The following is an 18257-nucleotide window of genomic DNA, read 5'->3' as shown; positions in this document are numbered from 1 at the left end:
CTCTCCCTTCTATGGAGAATTGCTAGTGGAAATCCTGCAGCAAGGCTAACAGAATCAATCTCAAATTCACTCCAAATCCTCAGCATACATTCCTTTCTTAAATTTGTTCAAGAAGAACTCAGCAAATTACCTCATCTAAATCTTCTCCCTCAGCAAATCTACAGAACCCTCTTGAAGTCACTTCAAGAGAAACTTTATATTCAGATGAAAGTTTAAAATATCTTTAAATAGATTTATCAAAGAATGAAAGAATTAATCAAGTCCAAGCTTGGCACATGTGGAGGCAGATCCTAGTGGATTTGAGTTAGCAGCAAGAGAGCAGAACAAGTCTTTTGCTCCCAAACATATAGCTCAGCACAACTAGAGTGGCAGAGTCAGGATCTTAGGGTCTGTTATTTTGACATCCTAAAGTGCTCAAAAGCAGAGGGAAAAACATCTTAAATAAACGTATTTGTCTCAGTTTATTTTAGGGACATATTAGGCTCTGATATTAGTTACCATGAGGTCATTCTTGTTACAAGGAGCAATACATTTCTGGCTCTTTTCTGTTCCTTGACAACCACTCCATACATCCATTGGCAGTATTTTCTGGTAGTATTGGCAAGCGCTTCGGTTTTCTTAGCACCGTCTAGATTTAACAATTCAATACAAGCTGTGACTTTTTCAAGCCATGCTAAATAAAGCCAATAGGTCTTTCCTATCTTGTCCCAGGGCCTTGATCCTGAAAGTCCATGTATGGTCTGCAACAGGCAATGCATGTCTGTGAATGCATGGCCTGAGCACAGCTCCTTAAGAGCATGGGAGAGCTCTCTCTCACAGAGAGTGCATGAGCTAAGTGTGCCTACTCAAATACTCTCTGACTGCAAAAAATTAGAAAGAAAAACAGGAAAAGGTTTTACTCTTCAAGAAAGGATGTTTCTCAGATAACAAGTCTCTGAATCATGCTCAGGAGATGCTAAGTTATTTAGCTATGTTCTTCCAGTTTCGGTATTTCTATTCAGAATTGTTTGCCTGTTTTCTCGTTTACCAAATATATATAAAAAAGCTTGCTATTCCACCGCCTTTGTCATACGAGAAAGATTCAGTCACATATGAAATAACAAGCTCTGTTCTACTTGGAGTTGAAAAAAATGCATTCACAGAATCAATCCAAAACTGTATCCTGCTGTATGTTCCTTTACAGGACAAAATGCAACACAATACATAAAACGTAGCATGGTAAGAAGGTTTCAGCTGAGGTGGGAAGAGAGTTCAAAACTCAAGAGCGAAACATAGAGGATATCTGATTAGCAACTGTCTTTTGCTGAGAGCTGCAGTGAAAACACTTCTGCTGAGGGAAAAAATGACATAGGGAAAAAGACAAATTCTCAAGTGGCAGATCCCTAACTTCTAGTTAAAACAACATAAACCGAGAATTAAGCCCCAGCAGAGGACCCATGGACAACCATAGGTACAAAGGAAGGAAGTTCTACCAGGCTCTATGTAACTATGTCATTTGCAGGTGTAGTCTTATTGTAATACCCTTGTGCTAACCTTGAGGGTTCTGCCAACGCGGGAGGCAAATCTGAATTAAGCAATTCCAAGCCCTCTGAGTGATTAAGGTCTCTACTTCAATCTGGTCACTTGGCAGCAGAAAGACAGTGAACCACAGCTGTGAAAGGTAGGCACACCCTGAGTGAGAGGGAGAAAAACCCCCTTACTCTTCATACTTTCTGGTAGATTTTTCCGACCTGTGAATGTGATATAACATATTCATATAATCAAGCCAAGGTTTGGTTTGCAGATAGAAGATAGAGTCTTCTGCACCTGCAGGCTGAATTCACACAGAACTTGCAAATGATGGCACAGTGTAGCTTGTGTCTGCCTCTGCTCTCCCCCAAATACCTCCTTTCTTAACAGTTGAAGGAGAAACGGGATGTAAGTGAAGAATTTGGCAGGATAACCTTTAGGCTGAATAAGCAATTGTCTCAGGCCATTTATAGAGAAATCACAACTTGGAAAAAGATGAATTACTTGAAAGTAGCCCTACCTATTTTTAAAATAATACTTGTGTAAGCAAAACCAATAAACAGCAAAAGCAAAGGATCATAGACTGTGATTGGGTATCTGCGTAGTAGTTTATTTCTGAACGCAGAATCATCTTCTCCTGCTTTACTAGTCCTACAATTTCCTTTTACCTTGTACTTGTAGCTGCAGGATGCAGATGCACTGTAGTAGGCAGAATCAAGCTATATGAGTACCACACTGATACTGTAACAGATTCTTAAAAGATTTTAAGACACCTCTGGTTTTATTTCACTTGTAGAACTGGATTGTTTCAATTTCATATTCTTATTAAATACTATTTCATGTGTCTATTTAGATGATTTTGAGAAAACAGGAGTTGCCATAGGAGGTCAGATCACAGGTACAGTAACTCTGCCAACCTGTCTCCAGGCACCATCAGAGGAAGGTCAAGAAATATCACAGCTAAACATTACTATATATGGGTTAAAAACGTAATAACTTTTTCCTGCAGGAATAATAATGTGCCTTTTTGCATGAGGCTGCCCTTATCTTCCAATTACAAATATTATTCTTTTTTAAGAAGGGTATGTACGTTTGTAAAAGCAAATGGCAGAATGTGACTGTTGTACTGAGACACAACATCCCACTTCAGCTGGATTATTAGCATTTTATGATCACTCAGTGTGCATGGATGTCTATGAATAATGATCTCTCCCTCTCTCTGGACTGAAGGGACAAAGTGCATAGTTGAAGCAATATGATAGTACTGCCTTGAGCCCATGTTCCTCTCACATTAGTTTTATCTCACTTGATTGGTGGAAATTTTGGAAAATATCTTCTTAGCTGAGAGGGCTGCTATGAGGTGAGAAGAAAGAACATGGGAAGTAAACGGGGGTCATGAATATTTGCAGAAAGGATAAAGGATGGATCATATCAAAGGAGCAATGTAAATAAAACAAAGGTTTAGTGAAAAATAAAACGCTAGGATCACCAAAGTATATTAACTCTGTCATGCAAGACAGATGCTTGATTAGAAAGTGCCAAAAGACTTAATTTAATGTTGTATAAGAAAGATAATTTCTGTTTTAGTTTAATTTTTCACAAATATTTTCTTTTCTTAAAACAAATTTTAGAGTGTTTGGATTACTGACTTATTCTGTAATCAATTTTACAGAAAGAATTTATGAACTAGTAAAGAAAAAAGAGTGTTCTATCTTTTCTGTTGATGCTTAAATACTGATGCAGGAAATCATTTGCCTATTCTCAATTTTATGTGATAGAACAAAAACCCTAAGCAATAAAACTAAGGTCCAAGAAAAACATTTAGCCTGAAAAAAGGTTGAAAAATGTACCCTTGGAAAGACCACTGCTTACATGGGATTGTTCAACAAATTCCTGTTGTGTGAGGTTTGGCATATACTTTCTAAAAATATAAGCATCTGGGGAAACCAGACAAAGCCCAGGTCTTGGACCAAACGAGGCATGCAGTGTGAATCTGTTAGTGATTATATCCATAATGAAATATGTGCCCAAATTTAGCAGTACAAAACCCCCAATACAATGTGAAAACACAGCATGTACAGCCCTTACCATAAAATATAGCCAACAGCGAAGGTGCACACTGCAGCCAGTCCACAGCTCCTGCTGGGATACTGATGATGTGTTGTTCTCATCTCGATTAATACAAAGGGCAAAACTGTTGTGTGCTGGAAAAAAACCAAAACATTGGGGGAAAACAGGTGATACAAATGGTTCTCACTGTATTTCCATTTCAATTCTATAATAAGAAACTTAATCACAGAAGTCTGAAAACAATTCTTTATGGTTAGAAGGACAAGGTAAAATGACTCTATAAAGCTGATCAATAACCCAAACAATATCATCTCTAAAATGTCCAATTGTTCGAGAGAGCAGAGGAAAACTGAGTAAGCAGAATGTGCTTTTCCTTTTGTCTGGGAATCCAAGACAGATAGTGAGTGAAAAAGGGATGCGGCACAAGGGGACACGGGTCCCAATCCCACTCTGGTCTTACTGGTATCTGTGATCTTTGCCATGTCACTTCAGTTATTTTGACCACTGAAGTTAGGAGACAATGCATCTGATTTCCAGATACTAAATACAAACAATGCCAAATGAATGAATATAAATGGAGGTGTTAAATGCTTCTGAGAATTAGGTTTAAGTGCATCTCAATCTGGGGACTTGAAAACAGGTGATGTATTTTCAAGTGATAGCCTCAGTACCTCTGTTCCTCCATCTGCAAGACAGGACCAATTATCTTCAGAAAGGTGTTGTGAATTTTAATTTGGTACTTGTTGTGCAAAATAATTTAGATTCCCAAATGAAACATATGAAAGCCAAAACCATAAAAACCATTTTCAGCCGCTTGTCTTTATTTAGCTGTGAAACTCCTTATTTTGTCATTTTCCCATACACATTTCCTACACTGCCCCTTCTGAGAAGGCCTGTTCATCCAATTAATGTCAGCAGCATGAAAAACTGCATCCAGCCTGCCCCCAACACTCCATGTCTACATTTCAGAGTGCTGGCAGGCATGAAAATATACATAAGTGAAGAACAAATGTGCCAAGAAATAAGCCTCATCATTCCTGAATATACAGCTCACGTAGGACCAGCATTGTTGGTGATTCCAGAAACATAGCCTGCCTTGCCACCATGGGGCCAAGTTATTGCTGGTGTCTTAAGGGAATTAATTCTGTTGAGAGCTTGGCTCTTGGGCTTGGTATGACTGTGACTGTGAACTGTCGTGCTCAGACCACAGAAAGGTCTGCAGGTATAAGGATTGCAAGGGTAGACTAGGTCCTAAACCAGGTTCAATCCTTCCCTCAGTACTTGATCACCAACTGAAAAAGAAAGTTCTGGCATACACTGGCCACATTCTGCCATCAGATGCACACATGCAGTTCTGTGGGAAGCTGGAGGGGCAGATTGGTAAGTCTGTAATAATTACAATGTAAACCCACACTAACTTTCACCAATGTGAAGACAGGACAGGCACGGAGTAGAAATACCCTTGCATGGATAACAGGTTCAAATGAGAGGAAACAGAATGGAGTCTGAGCCTTTAACAACTGCAGAGAACAATTATTTAAATGGGAAATTATAAGATAATGGAAATGCTCTCGCTGAGAGATACAAAATAATTTGAATTGGATAACTGCTCTGATTTTTGAGGCATTAGTAATTAATGAGTAGCATTTGGAGAATGTCAGGTGGATAATACAGCAGTTAGGGGAGCTTTCAATTTCATCTTTTAACAACTTGTTCCACCCCCATCCCTATAAACAGCATGAATCAGCATCAAGGGAATGCAAAGATGTTTTATATGTGGTCTGCTATAAAGGTGGCCACTATTAGATGAGAGGTCTATAAACTGGGGAGGACCTTCAGAGTCTGTTAACAGGGACTAACAGCAAAGCAAGCTCTGGAGATTCACCTGTCTTGCATCTGTATGGAAAAGGTCCCCAGGCAGAGATCAGTACCTCACTCTGCAGAGCCCCAAAGCAGGGTAGATGGAGGCCGTGCAGATGCCTCCTGCCCTGCATCCATAACTTCTTCAAGGAAAAAGCCAAAGGACAACAAAGACTATTATCTCCAAATCTCACCCTTGATAATCCTTGTGTGATCCAGTCACTTAGTTTTAATTCTTCACTATATGGATGATGGTTACAGACCTCGTGAACTCCATTTTTCAACAGAAATGTTTACCACTTTAGATACTGCTTGCTGATGAGTTCTTCATTGATGATAACAACTCAACAGCTTGCCAATTAAAAAGTAGTTAAAATAATTTTAGCAATCAACCCTCAATCTAGAATAGTCTTCTTCCTTCTCTCTTCCCAGTTTCTGTGGTTGTATAATAAAATAGGTTATTATTTTCCTAAATTCTGACTTCTTTTCTAGAGGTAAGGGATGGAGGAAAAGAGGATAATGAACTGTATCAGTAGAGAGTTTGTACACAAAATCCTGTTAAAAGTACAGTGCAATTAAAAGAGTAAGGAGAAAATCAGAGATGTGTCTTTAATCTCAGTTTGTTAGAGCGAATGTTGATGCTATGTGCAAACACTGCAGTTTTACAAATACAGAGTATGAACCTTGGTTTAAAATGTTCTAGGAAAAGTGTCACTCTAAAAAGCAGTTTCAGATCCTTTACCAAATTACAAACAAGATAAAATTTCCCTTTTCTACATTTCAGTCCCTCTGAAAACCCTGATTTAAAAACCATGAAAATTTGTAGGCGGGGATACCTTCTGTCCAACAGTGCCAATTAAAACTCTAGACTGATGCACAGTGAAGAGGAGCAGGGGTGAAATGTGCTTAGAGTGGAATCCATCAGAGGTGGGAAAGCTGCGAGACGCCTAAAATTTCAAATCCTCTAATACTAATAGCATTACTAATCAATGCTCTATTGATAAGACACCTTTATTATGGGCTAAGTATTTACAAGCAAAGTTGCATTTTTACCTGGATATCTTACTCTGCTCCCACTGAGATCAGCTGCTCCCATGAGACACTTTTGCCTGTATGACTGTGCTGACACTAACTCAGTTGGCTACAGCCTGGTGTTAATAACACCGAGGTTGTGGGCTTGACCTCTGTATGGTCCATTCATTTAAGAGCTCGACTTGATGATCCTTGTGGGTCCCTTCCAACTCAACAGTATTCTGTGAAATCTGCATGCTGAGCAATGTTGTGGCCACATCAGGGACCACCATCTCCACTCCTGTCAAAGCAACACTTGCTGCACATGTTCCCTGTGGTGACCACAGGCTCGGGATAGGCCCCAGCCCTGCCCAGGCAGCAGCAAAATGAGCTAATGAACCCTGTGGCTGGCTACCTGCCAATGTGCCCTCCCAGCCACAAATCCTTTTTTTCCTCTGGAGTGCCAAGACAGTGATCCTCAGACCCATTTTTAACCCCTCTGTGAAGGATCCATCTGCCAAGACCACCTTGTGAGTTGAAGTGTGGCCATAATGTGACCCATTACGTGACCACAGCATTGCTCTGCTCAGACCCTGTCACTGCCTACCCCTGTTGACAGAAAGGCAGCTTCGACAGATCGTTTTTCTAGGAAGTGCTGGTCGTGGCAGAACAGAAAGCTGCAATTTCCTCTCCATTCTGTGACCACCATATAGCACTGCTTCCCAAGGATCCATCACCTACAAATGGTGAAGAAATCCATTCTTGCCAAATCTTCAACTGCTGGTAACAATGCATGAGAACAGAGAGAAACCAGCACAATGCACAGAGCCTGGGTGAAATGTGCAGGAAGGGTACTGTATGGAGAATCTGACCCACAAGACACTTCGGAGACTGACTCCAAAGAACCAACCTCTGAGTGAAGCTGAATTACCACACACTGTAAAAAAAAAAACCCACCACCCTGAGATCCGCAGGTGAATTAATTCTTAGAGCCATTGTCACTGCTTCCTGAGAGAAACTCTGCTCCTTAATAACTCTTTAAAAGATATTACTAAAATATGTTCCATCTTCTACACGGTATATATGTGTCTAATGACATTTGAGACCAGAAAATCACATTATAAATAATGCAAGACATCTGTTGTGGTGGCTTGGTAAGTTGAGCTTTGATGGAGGACTGTGCTTTCCCATTTTAGGTGCGTTCTGCAACAGTTAGTTGGAAAAAAAGATTTTATGCAGATTAGGTACATTAACAATGAGTTCTATAATAGTCTTAAGGCAATTAAGTGCTCATTCTTGAAAGCCTGATTATATATTTTATCTTCCAAACAGTAAGTGCTGCTTTTTTTAACACTGGTTTCAACAGTACCTTGCTTGGCCTTTTCTCCCTCTCTTAACTGTGTTTTAAATGGAAAGTTAAAGGTTTTCAAAATGTGCTAAACTGACAGCTTTATGTATTGGCATCTTCTGTCCTTAGCACAAACAGGTAGTGCTGTCTTCCCAAGTCACCCTCCTGATCTGCAATGACTGTCCAGAACTACACTTATGACAAGGAGTTCAGTCTATAAAGGCATCTCAGATGACCGGTCATGCAGAAGTTCTGCAGGGATGGTTAAACTGTTCGGGGATCACATAATTTGTGATTATAATTTATTTCAACCAACAGCAGACTGTGACATTACTCAATTTGATCAGGTTAAAAAACTACAGGGTATAGGACATTTTAGTTCAATGGAAATACTGTGGACCTCTGAGGCCTTCAGCATGACATTCAGTCCATGTTCTTAAGAGCCAGCAAAAGCCCAGTGACAAGAAAGGAGGCCTTGCAGTTTTGACGTCCACCAACATTTTAACTGACACACTGAGAGCCTCCTGGGAGAGCTGGTGCACCCTGCAACAAGGAGATTGCAGACTGGTCTTCTTCCACAGAACTTGTGCAACCCAGGACCTGAAGGGCTACATCTGCCACCCAACACTGCATCCACGTCAAAGCCTCTGCCCTGGCAAGGGCAGCTGCTTCAACATCTGCTGGGGAAACTCCCCTGCAGCACACTGCCACTGTGCCTGAGACTTACACTGGTACGAATTTGATAGAGGTCTCTTTCTTTGCACTCTGCTGTGCAAACCGCTATGTCTGCTGGCTACCTCTGCTTTCTGCCTTTTTTAATTCCTCTATAAAACTGAGTTTTCATCAGTAGGATGTTACCCTTACCTTTTTCTTCTGAACTCATAACAAGATTATGTCTTGTTAAACAGCTGCTCCATGTCAGAATGAATGAAAGTGCCTGCACCTCCTTTTTCCCTCTTAGGCATTTAGGCTGCACCTTGAGTTTAAAGCTGTTACAGGAACGACCAGCAAACTGACCTATGCCCATTCCCCTAATTTTAAAACCATTACTGGTGTGTTCACCTCAGAAACCAATACTAATAGGCCTAAAAATCCCTGCTGTTGTAGTCAGTGCCTTTTGTAGAGTAATAGCATTAATAAAGCTCCATTTTCCGTGTGCTCCTAGTAGAGTAACGCGGAGAACCTGATCGGAAACTAGTAAAACAGAGGTACAATTATGATCTACTCCTTGAGAAACTTCTGAAAAGTGAACAACTGGCAAGAAAGTATTTATGTGTCATCTGAAGGATGATACCTTCTACCAAGGCAGCCTAATATACAAAGAGAGCATGAGGATATCAGAGCTGGGTGCATAATAAACTGGAATCCTTGAGTGAGACTGAGCCCTTGTGAGACTGAAAGCGCTAGTAGCACTTTTCCTCTTACAAATGAGAAATTATGACTATTAAATGAGACATGCTGATGCACAGGATGTACTCCAAGGCAGCCACAGACAGCTCACTAATTGTTATGGTAGGTTGGAGGGAGGAAGAAGTATTGTATGATATAAACAAAGACCAATACCCTGTAATGCCACAAAACACAATCAGCCAAAGATAACCATTTTCAATCAATATAAGAGCATAGAGTTCTTTGAAAAGAAAATTAACATTTCCTCTTTAATGTTACCCCCTCTTTTCCTCTTTTCTGTAGATAAACACAGTAGATATGGCATTCCTGACTTTAGAGGATGTGTATGACTTTATCCATGCATATCTGAGGTTGACAGCTTTGTTCTCATTTTTTTCTGACACATGCAGTATGTACTATATGTTGAAATAGCAGTGACAGTCTGATCTCACCCCTATGTCTATATTAGTGTCAGGAGGTTATATATAGGTGTTTATCTACAGAATTTCCACAGTGCCAATCACTAAAGCACTTCAGCACCTCTAAAGTGTTACTAAACATACCCTCACAGCAGCCCTGATCTGTAGAAACAGGATATCCAATCCTCACTCAAGGTCACTCAGGGTAGCTACGGAGGAACGGAGAACCACATCATATTCCTCAGATCCATTCCTGGGTGTCAGCCTAAGATGAGCAAGCATATATAGAGAAATAACAGAAACTTGGTATGAAAGCCAATCTACGCCTTCAAGTTTATAGCTCTGAGACATCTTGGACCTTTCAGCATCTATCAGTTGCTACCTTGATTGACTCTCTGTCCTGGTTCCCCTCTGTTTTTGGAAGCTTCTTCAATTGCCTCCTTCTGAGCTCTCTTGTCTCTCATCTCAGCTCCTGCTGCTCCAAGCTGCTTCACTGCAGTTCCTATCCTTAATACCTTAACCTGACATACAAAATCTTGGCCACTCGGACTTGAAACAAGGTGATGGTAGGGACCAGACACAGAGCATACAGTATAGCAAAACTGTGCAAAACCGGTGCCATGTTGCCAAATGGAACGGCATTGCTACATGATTATTTTCTTTAATTCTGTATAATTAATTCAATGTAACTACTTTTAGTGCTTGTCATGTATGCAGATATCATTAAACACATGCCAAGTGCAGTGTCACACAAGTCACCTCTCTCCTTTTGCTGGGATCCCTTAGCTAGGCTTTCTATCTGTTCTGTGCTGTGCCCAAACTCCTCAGTCAGCTTCTGCCAGCAGGCACTGCTTGACCCTTTGGAGACTTTCAAAATACAAGACAATCATCAAAGCCCAGGTTCTGTGCACTCAGCCAGAGCAGAGAAAACCCTGCAAACCCTAATTTACTTTCAACCTCAAATCTATTTTTGCCATGGAATCCTGAGAAAAAACATGCTACTAACAGTGTGGAAATGCGCACACACAAATCCTGTGCAAGGAGCACTCAATAATCACAGCATTATGCAAAGTAACCCAAATTCCCAAATCTTCGTTCACGAAGCTTAGCCATGAATGCAAAGTAATTTTTATACATATTTTGTTCATCTTATTTGCCAGTTAAACCACCTGCCCTAGGATTTCTCAAAGTACTATCTGCAAAAAGGTTTATCTAGGCAAAGAAATATATTCTTGTGTCTTAAAATTATCCTTAAAATCAATGTTTATACACACACACACTTTTACAAGTATTACAAAGATTTAATTTGCATGAATGAATGTTTGACTGTTTATGCAGGTCATGCTGAAAAAGTGCTTGTAAAGTCATTGAGCCTCATGTATTCCTATCATAAAAATCCCTAAAGAGAGCTTGAAGATGTATTTTAGCAATGGTTTAAAACAAAATTACTCATACGGAAAATAGTATTCCTCTCCTTGAAAAGCCAAAGGCAACTCCTTCCACACCATCAGTCTAAGGTCTCAAAAGGAGAAAATAATTTGTATCAATACATTTCCTAAATCTCTTTAACTGACTCAAAAAGTTTATCTGTACATAAATTAAATTGTATTAAATTCTAATATCTGGAAATCTCCCAGGACTAAGGCTTTCACAGAAGGACATTTTTGGCTTCATGATAGCCAAAGTATGCTCTTTCTAACCTGAAAACATTGGACTCCGAATCTGTCCCTGGTCCAGGACTAAATATTGCTTGTCCTGGGCTTTGGGCCAGTATAATTTGGGGAAAGAAATTCCACATTTGGGAAAATAAAGAAACCATTATTTGGCATTTTCTTTTTCAAGTGGTGGCTCTCTGATGCTATTCAGAAATTCAAAATCTTGGAAGTGGTTACTGAGGAGCTGGATTTATTGGGTGTTGTGCAGGTGAGGTAGCCAAAGGTCAAACTTTGGTCTATCACATGGTGACTGCAACTATCTGCAACGTGGTTCAAACAATTTATCACACAGACATTGTCATTATCTTTTTTATTTCTTTACCCTGTACATGCAAACTCCTTTAACAAATAACTCCAGAGGACGTAACCTCCTAAGCTTTTTTGTTCTCGTATTACAGAAAGCAGTAACAGACTAACATCAGCATAGTCTCACTACTGCATCCGCTAACATACAAAACTGTCTGTCCAGTTTTGCTGGACATGCATTGCCCTGAGTTTGTGCAGGAAAGCAGAGGAAGACAGATATGCAGCCCTGCTTGTGGGTCTCCTAGAGTTTCTTCTCCTTTGCAAAGAAGGCACGTAAGCAAATAAGCCTGGGGAACATCCTGAATGAAGGTTTTCTGTCATGAAAACACACTGACATTCCCTACTTCTTTTACCCACTGTATGACATACTTTATTTTGGAGCATTATTTTGCTTCAAATGCAATTAGTTCTAAATGCTATTGTTCATCTTAAAACAATTGTAATTTTGATTGATAGTAAAAGTCTACACACCACAGTGAAAGACAGCAATGTCGGACACAGAGACATTACAAAATCTATAACCTGACCCTTTAAAACACAACTTGAACCATCAGATTTGACTTATGAGACTAGTAACAAAAGTGCTTCATGCAAAAAGCATTAGGTTAATGCTGGATCAGGCAAAGTTGCCAAACACACCCTGGCATAATTAATCAAGAATATTTCAAAAACAGATCGCCTGCAAGAGGTTATTGATTTCCTGTCATGACACGTTTTCCTCATGAGGTGTTACAATGCTATGTATCTGAGATGTGCTGGCATGTATTTTTCAGTGACTAAGCCTTGATCTATCTTCCTGGATTCCTGCCACTGGTGCACTGACATCTGCAACTACTCATGTTTGACAGTCTCATGCATGAGCTATGTGGCTTCCAACTTGGATGGGATTAGTATAGGAGACTTTCTGAATACTTTAAATGTAATTGAAAGCAGATAAATACAAGGGTCTCAAGAGGGTGGCATGCTTTTTACAAATGGACATTAAATCACGTGTATACATGCTTGGACTAAGAAAGATCTCAGTATAGTTAACCAGTATAGTATGCAAGAAAGTGTTTGTCCTTGTTCTTAAATATGTATGAATTCTGATAACGTCACTTCTTTATAAAATGCAAATACACTGCATGGCTAAAGTGTGGTTTAGACAAGCATGAAAAGATACACATTTGAAGAGAAGGCAGGGGGAAGAGGAACAGAACGTATTCAGAGACTGACAGGTATTCTGCCTTTCACCCATGCCTGAACTAAGGCATTCATGTCTTCTGTGAACCATCCATGCCAAGTGATGAGAGCTGAAGACAATATACATCATGTAACTAAAGGTTATACTGTTACTGCGTCAAATATCAGTAAGTAAGAAGTGATGTTTTCTTTCAGAGCAAAATTCAACGACATTCCTTACATAGAGCACATTTCTATTTATCTGTTTTTTCTTGGAAAATGTGGACAATGATATAACACTCTGCAAACGTATTTCTGTACATATTTACTGAATACTGTAAAAAAGAAGATGCAAATAAAACTGACATTAACACTGCTGTAAAGAGTTTATCTTTCACATTTCGTTACTTTTTAGACTCTGAACTCTGCAAACATAAATAATCTTGCTTTAACACAGATAATGCAGAGCTTGATAAAAAAAAAGCCAAAAAACTTTCAGTGGGAAACAGCCTATTCTCTCTTGCTGTCAAATACCTGTTGGAGGATTACAGTGATGGGCGGTACACAAGCATCATAAGAGAACAGTGATACTGAACATACATAATATCAAAGGGCTCCAAGGTGATCAGGTTGCAGTGGAGCTGTGACACCCATAGTATTAAAGCTATGGGCTTCTCTGGGTTGTCTTGCAGACTCTGGCCTGATTTTTTCTGTTCGGTTTAATGTTGATATGTCTGTCTCTTCTTCCCTCACTTACACCTCTGTCCCCAGCCAGGCTGATCTTACTGAGCTGTCAGTAACCTGCATGGCTTTTCTATTTCAAGTGTGAGAAAGGAAGGAGAACTGGAGACGAGATGTGATTCTTCCTACCACATGGTAGCATTTTTCCTAGCAAGCAGAGGAGCAGAACAGCAGCTGTTACCATGTGTAAGGTCAGTTGTTCCTGGGACAGCAGTATGTGCGTGGCAGGGTTGCAATGGGATGAGTGGTCTCATCTCTCATACTGTGGAGAACCCTGGAGAAAGCAAGGCTTCCTACTCTGCCTGGTATCACAGCTCCTATCATGGAATAAAGTCCTCAAGGACTTCTGCTCCAGCCTTCCAGATGAGGTCTAAAGAAGTTCAAGCAAAGTATCCCTTGGTTTCCTTCACAAGACCTTGTTAATTGTGGTCTGAGTAATTCACCACTTTGGTGATAATTAGAGCACCATAATGCATTTTTTCCAGTACTAGAAATTTTATCTGTATTCCCCTATTGCCACAGGGATTCCAGACAGAACTTCCTTTGAAGCACCTGTTCATAAAGCTGTACAATCAGTCATCTGTAAAGTTTTGTCATGTATTCTTCAACTGATCTCAGCTCTTCTGTGCTGTGGGACTGATGCCAGTATAGGGACTGAGGTCACCCACACATGCAAGTGGTTCATGACACTTTTTCTTTAAATGTAAGAAACACCTTTTTTTAACTGTAAAGGTGATTAAATACTGAAAGTGGTTGCTCAGAGAAGTTGTGGAGTCTCCATGCTTGGTGGTATTAAAAAACTGACAGGACACTATCCTAGGCCACTCGCTACAGCTGACTCTGCTTGAGGGGGATGTTGGACAAGACAATCTCCATAGGTGCCTTCTCACCCCATCAACCCTGTGATTCTATGGCCCTATGTCCCTAATTGCCTGGCTGTTATGGTCACTGCCTTTATATCCAGTCTTGTCAGTCCTCAGTATCTCTTGTCCCTCTCCACTCCCTGGCCAATGCTGGGTCTGTAAAAAGTTGCTGCATTTTGTACATGGTCTTTGATACCACACCCTTGGTTCTCTGGGGTAAGAGCAGAAAAGGAAAGCTGAACCAACCTGATCTGCAGTATTTCTACCCTGTGCTCTTCTGAAGTGTCTCTTATTCACACTCTCAAGAGTATTTTCTGAATAGACCCATAAGTCACCAGTTTTTAATTGAGGAACACAGAGATGACAGAAAAGACCCAGTTCTACATGTCTGTCTCCTTGTTAATGGTCACATTGTGTATGAATGTGTGTTTAAGCAGAAGATTATGGAAATGCCTTTGAGGTGGGAATGGACTGGCCAGTCACTGGATGTATTTCGTAATGTTACCTATAACATTGTTCTGTTGCAACTAAAATACTCAGAGTGACTACAAGTGCAAGAATTGCAGAGTAAACCTTTACAAACAAGGAAGACCACTACAAATGTGTCACTGAAGAGAGATATGAGTGATTCCAAGCTGCCTGAGACTATCTGATTGACTTTATACTGGAGAATGGCTTCTGTTGGGAATGGCTCAGATTTGGGTCTGCACCAAGCTAAGACAACACGGTATGAGGAGTCCATAGTGGAGACCACAAGGATGACAGCTACTCTCCCAGGATTCAGAAGGAGGACTGACTTAAGAGCATTGCAAAGGTATACCAAAAGGAATAGAGACTTACTTAACACTGTTGGTTTATTCATTATGGGCTTCCTCACAGAATTTTTCCCCCACAGCAATAAGGCTGTATTTGCTTGAATGCCTTCGAGCCACTGCTAGCAAGCAGATAAGCACTGCTGCTCAGGGGCACCCACGTGTGTAATTCACTTCTGCAAGTTTCTAGGGAGGGTCTTCTGCCAGTTTTATTTTCAGCAAGAATACCTAAGCGATTGAAGCTGGCCTGTTTGACTGGCAGCAGCGCTGGGTAGAGAGGGTACATAATGCACACCCACGTCAGATCACACTCAGCATTTGTTTCTGCTTTCCTGCTGCCATAGTGCATTCTTAGCAGGCTACTAAACTTTGTATTGGCACTTCTGCAGAAAGTACCTGGCAGTAGAACAGTATTAGTATTTTAATTACTTGACCTAGTGGCCTACCTAGTTGATCAGGCTTCTTTAGCCCTATAACCAACTTCTTAATGCTCTTTACTATTGAACAAAACTAAAACATTAGAAAAAGCTTGCTGCTCTGATGAAATGTCCACAAGCACAGGAACTACTATAAAAAGACAATATTATCTTGTGGTCCTTAGATAAATCCTAAACTTTAATCAGCTATCTCCAATACATTCTCCAGTGCATGACACTGCTTTCTCATCTCAGCAATACCAATTATCATTTTACTGCAAAACAAAGGAGCAAAAAAACCCCAAAACCCCAGACTTCTTAGCCAACTGTGACAAGAAGTGCAATAAGAGACCCTTGATAACCCAGAGTCACTACGGGATCAGCTGAGATTACCATAGTATAATTCTTTGTGATGGTGGTATATTATTAGTCTTATTAATAATTAAATAACTTCTGACTGTCAGTATGCTTTATAAAAATTCCAATTAACCTTTATAAAATTTCTTTGAGATAGTGGGGAAGAAAAATAAAATCACTTTATCAGTGAAAAAATGTACACAAAGAAAGAAAAAGCATCTTGTCTAAACCAAGGCAAAAGGCAAACAGTGATGGATTTTTTTACTGGAATGTAGCTTGGTGATGCCTTTGACTGGGCTCGGCCCACTTCAGCACTCCCTTGTCAGGAGGTCAAAGTCAGAACAATACTGGTGGCAAGTCCACAGCTACTTAAGGGCTTCAGTGTACTAACCTCTAACATTCATGGCATCAGGAGAAGAAAATCATGTGGATAAAATCCAATAGTTTAGGCACCCAATCAAAGCAGATTATTTCAAAACTTCTTATTAAATACCTCTCTAAATGTCAAGGTAAACATGCTAGAGGGAACACAAAAAGGCCAGAGGAAGACCTGGGCTATTGTCTGTGAAATTTATTCTTGTTCTTACTCCTTTCTTCTGCTGAAAGCAGAGAGCAACTGGGGGCTTAATACCAATGGACTTCAGCTTCAGGACAGCTTCAGACAGGTTCCATGAATTTGAGCCCCGGCTTAGCAACATGCATCCAAGTGACTATATGGTCAAGATTCAAGGATTCATGGCATGCCTTCAGTTAGGCACATCGCGGGAAGCAGGAAGGATGCAGCAGTAGGTTAGGAAGCCAGGAACATCACAATAATATTTGTGAAGGAGTTTCTGTAATGTTTCCAATCTCCCCTTCCCAGAAAAAGTCAGCAACACCTCAGGAATAACCAGAAGTCTAAAGAAGCTAATAGAAACTGTACTTTGGTATCCTCCTCCAGTCTGTCTTCAGATGGGATCAAGGGGCTGAAATGACTCTACCAGCATTCGTGGATGAGCTCATGGTGGCTATGGACATCCTACAAACCTCTGCGCCACAACCACTGCCTAAATAAATATTCCCTCTGTCTCTCCCATACAACCGCTGGGAACTTGGCAAACACCAACTAGCTTCTAGCAGTCCTGTAAAGCAAGAAAGCACTGTGTGTGTTTTAAGAAGAGAACCAAGTTACGAACACTATAAACTATTGACATATAGTATGTAAGTGGCAGCATTAAGATCTGCTCCTTGATCCTTCAGGAAACCTTCTCTACTGATCCTTCTCCCCTACTGGTAGCTGAGACACAAGCTCCTTCCCCAGGCAGAAGGTTCTCCCTCTGTGCTGGGCAGCATCAGCTGGTGGTGTGGCATGAAGGCTCTCAGCTCAGCCCTGCTGCCCACCCAGGTACTGGTGACCAGAGAGCATATCACTAAAACTGCTTCCTTCCCCCTAAGCAGGACTGAAGATCTCTACTGTACCTCTCCCAGGGTTCTTGACAGATGACGGTTTTGGCCAAAAAGTGGAAAGGCCTTCTCAATCTGCATCTGAGAGAGGTCAACAGCCCTTCTAGACAGTAAATCTTTTTCTGAGAGTTGAGAACTGCAGATATGGTATTATATCAACTGTTTTCAGCTGCTTTTGTGGTGGGAGAGTTAATAAATAATCATTTATTTTTGAGAAATGAAAGCAATGCAGATTTAGCCTTTTCCTTTTTTTATCTTTAAAGAAAAAAATTACTCCAGTTTTTCCCCTTAAAAATAAAGTATTGAAGCATTTATTTGAGTCAATCAGAAATGCCATTTTTCATTAAAAAGTACAGAATCATAGAATATCCTCAGTTGGAAGGGAGACACAAGGATCACTGAAGTCTAACTCCTGTCCCTTCACAGGACAACCTCAGGAATCACACCATACGCCTGAGAGCATGAACTCTGTCAGGCTTGGTGCTTGTGACCACTTCCCTTGGAAGCTTGTTCCAGTACCCAACTACCCTCCAGGTGAAGAACCTTTTCCTAGTAACTAAACTAAACCTCCCCTGACACAACTTCAGGCCATTCCCTCAGGTTCCATCACTGGTCACCGGAGAGAAGAGATCAGTGCGTGTCCCTCCTCTTCCCCCCATGAGAAAGTTTTAACAGCAATGAGGTCTCCCCTCGGTCTCCTCCTCTCCAGGCTGAACAGACTGAGTGACCTCAGCTATTCATATGGCTTTCTCATCCCATTACCACGGGGTTCCAGATTAGAAAGGTGGGAAGGCAGCAATGTTGGTGCCCTGCCATGATCCCTTTGGCATGACTTTA

General features: G+C 40.6%; 1 protein-coding gene across 1 annotated transcript in view; it reads right to left on the bottom strand.

Annotated features, from left to right (window-relative positions):
• Positions 1-18257, bottom strand: part of AIG1 (androgen induced 1) — a 123318-nt gene that overhangs the window by 9790 nt on the left and 95271 nt on the right. The window contains exon 4 of the mRNA XM_017825921.1: positions 3598-3713. Within this exon, the coding sequence (XP_017681410.1) occupies positions 3598-3713 (116 nt within the window). The remainder of the gene's footprint in view (positions 1-3597; positions 3714-18257) is intronic.

Source organism: Lepidothrix coronata, unplaced genomic scaffold (genome assembly GCF_001604755.1).
Source record: "Lepidothrix coronata isolate B3197 unplaced genomic scaffold, Lepidothrix_coronata-1.0 Scaffold123, whole genome shotgun sequence".
Classification (NCBI taxonomy): domain Eukaryota; kingdom Metazoa; phylum Chordata; class Aves; order Passeriformes; family Pipridae; genus Lepidothrix; species Lepidothrix coronata.
The sequence above is the reverse complement of the archived record's forward strand: the minus strand, read 5'-3'. Positions and strand labels throughout refer to the sequence as shown.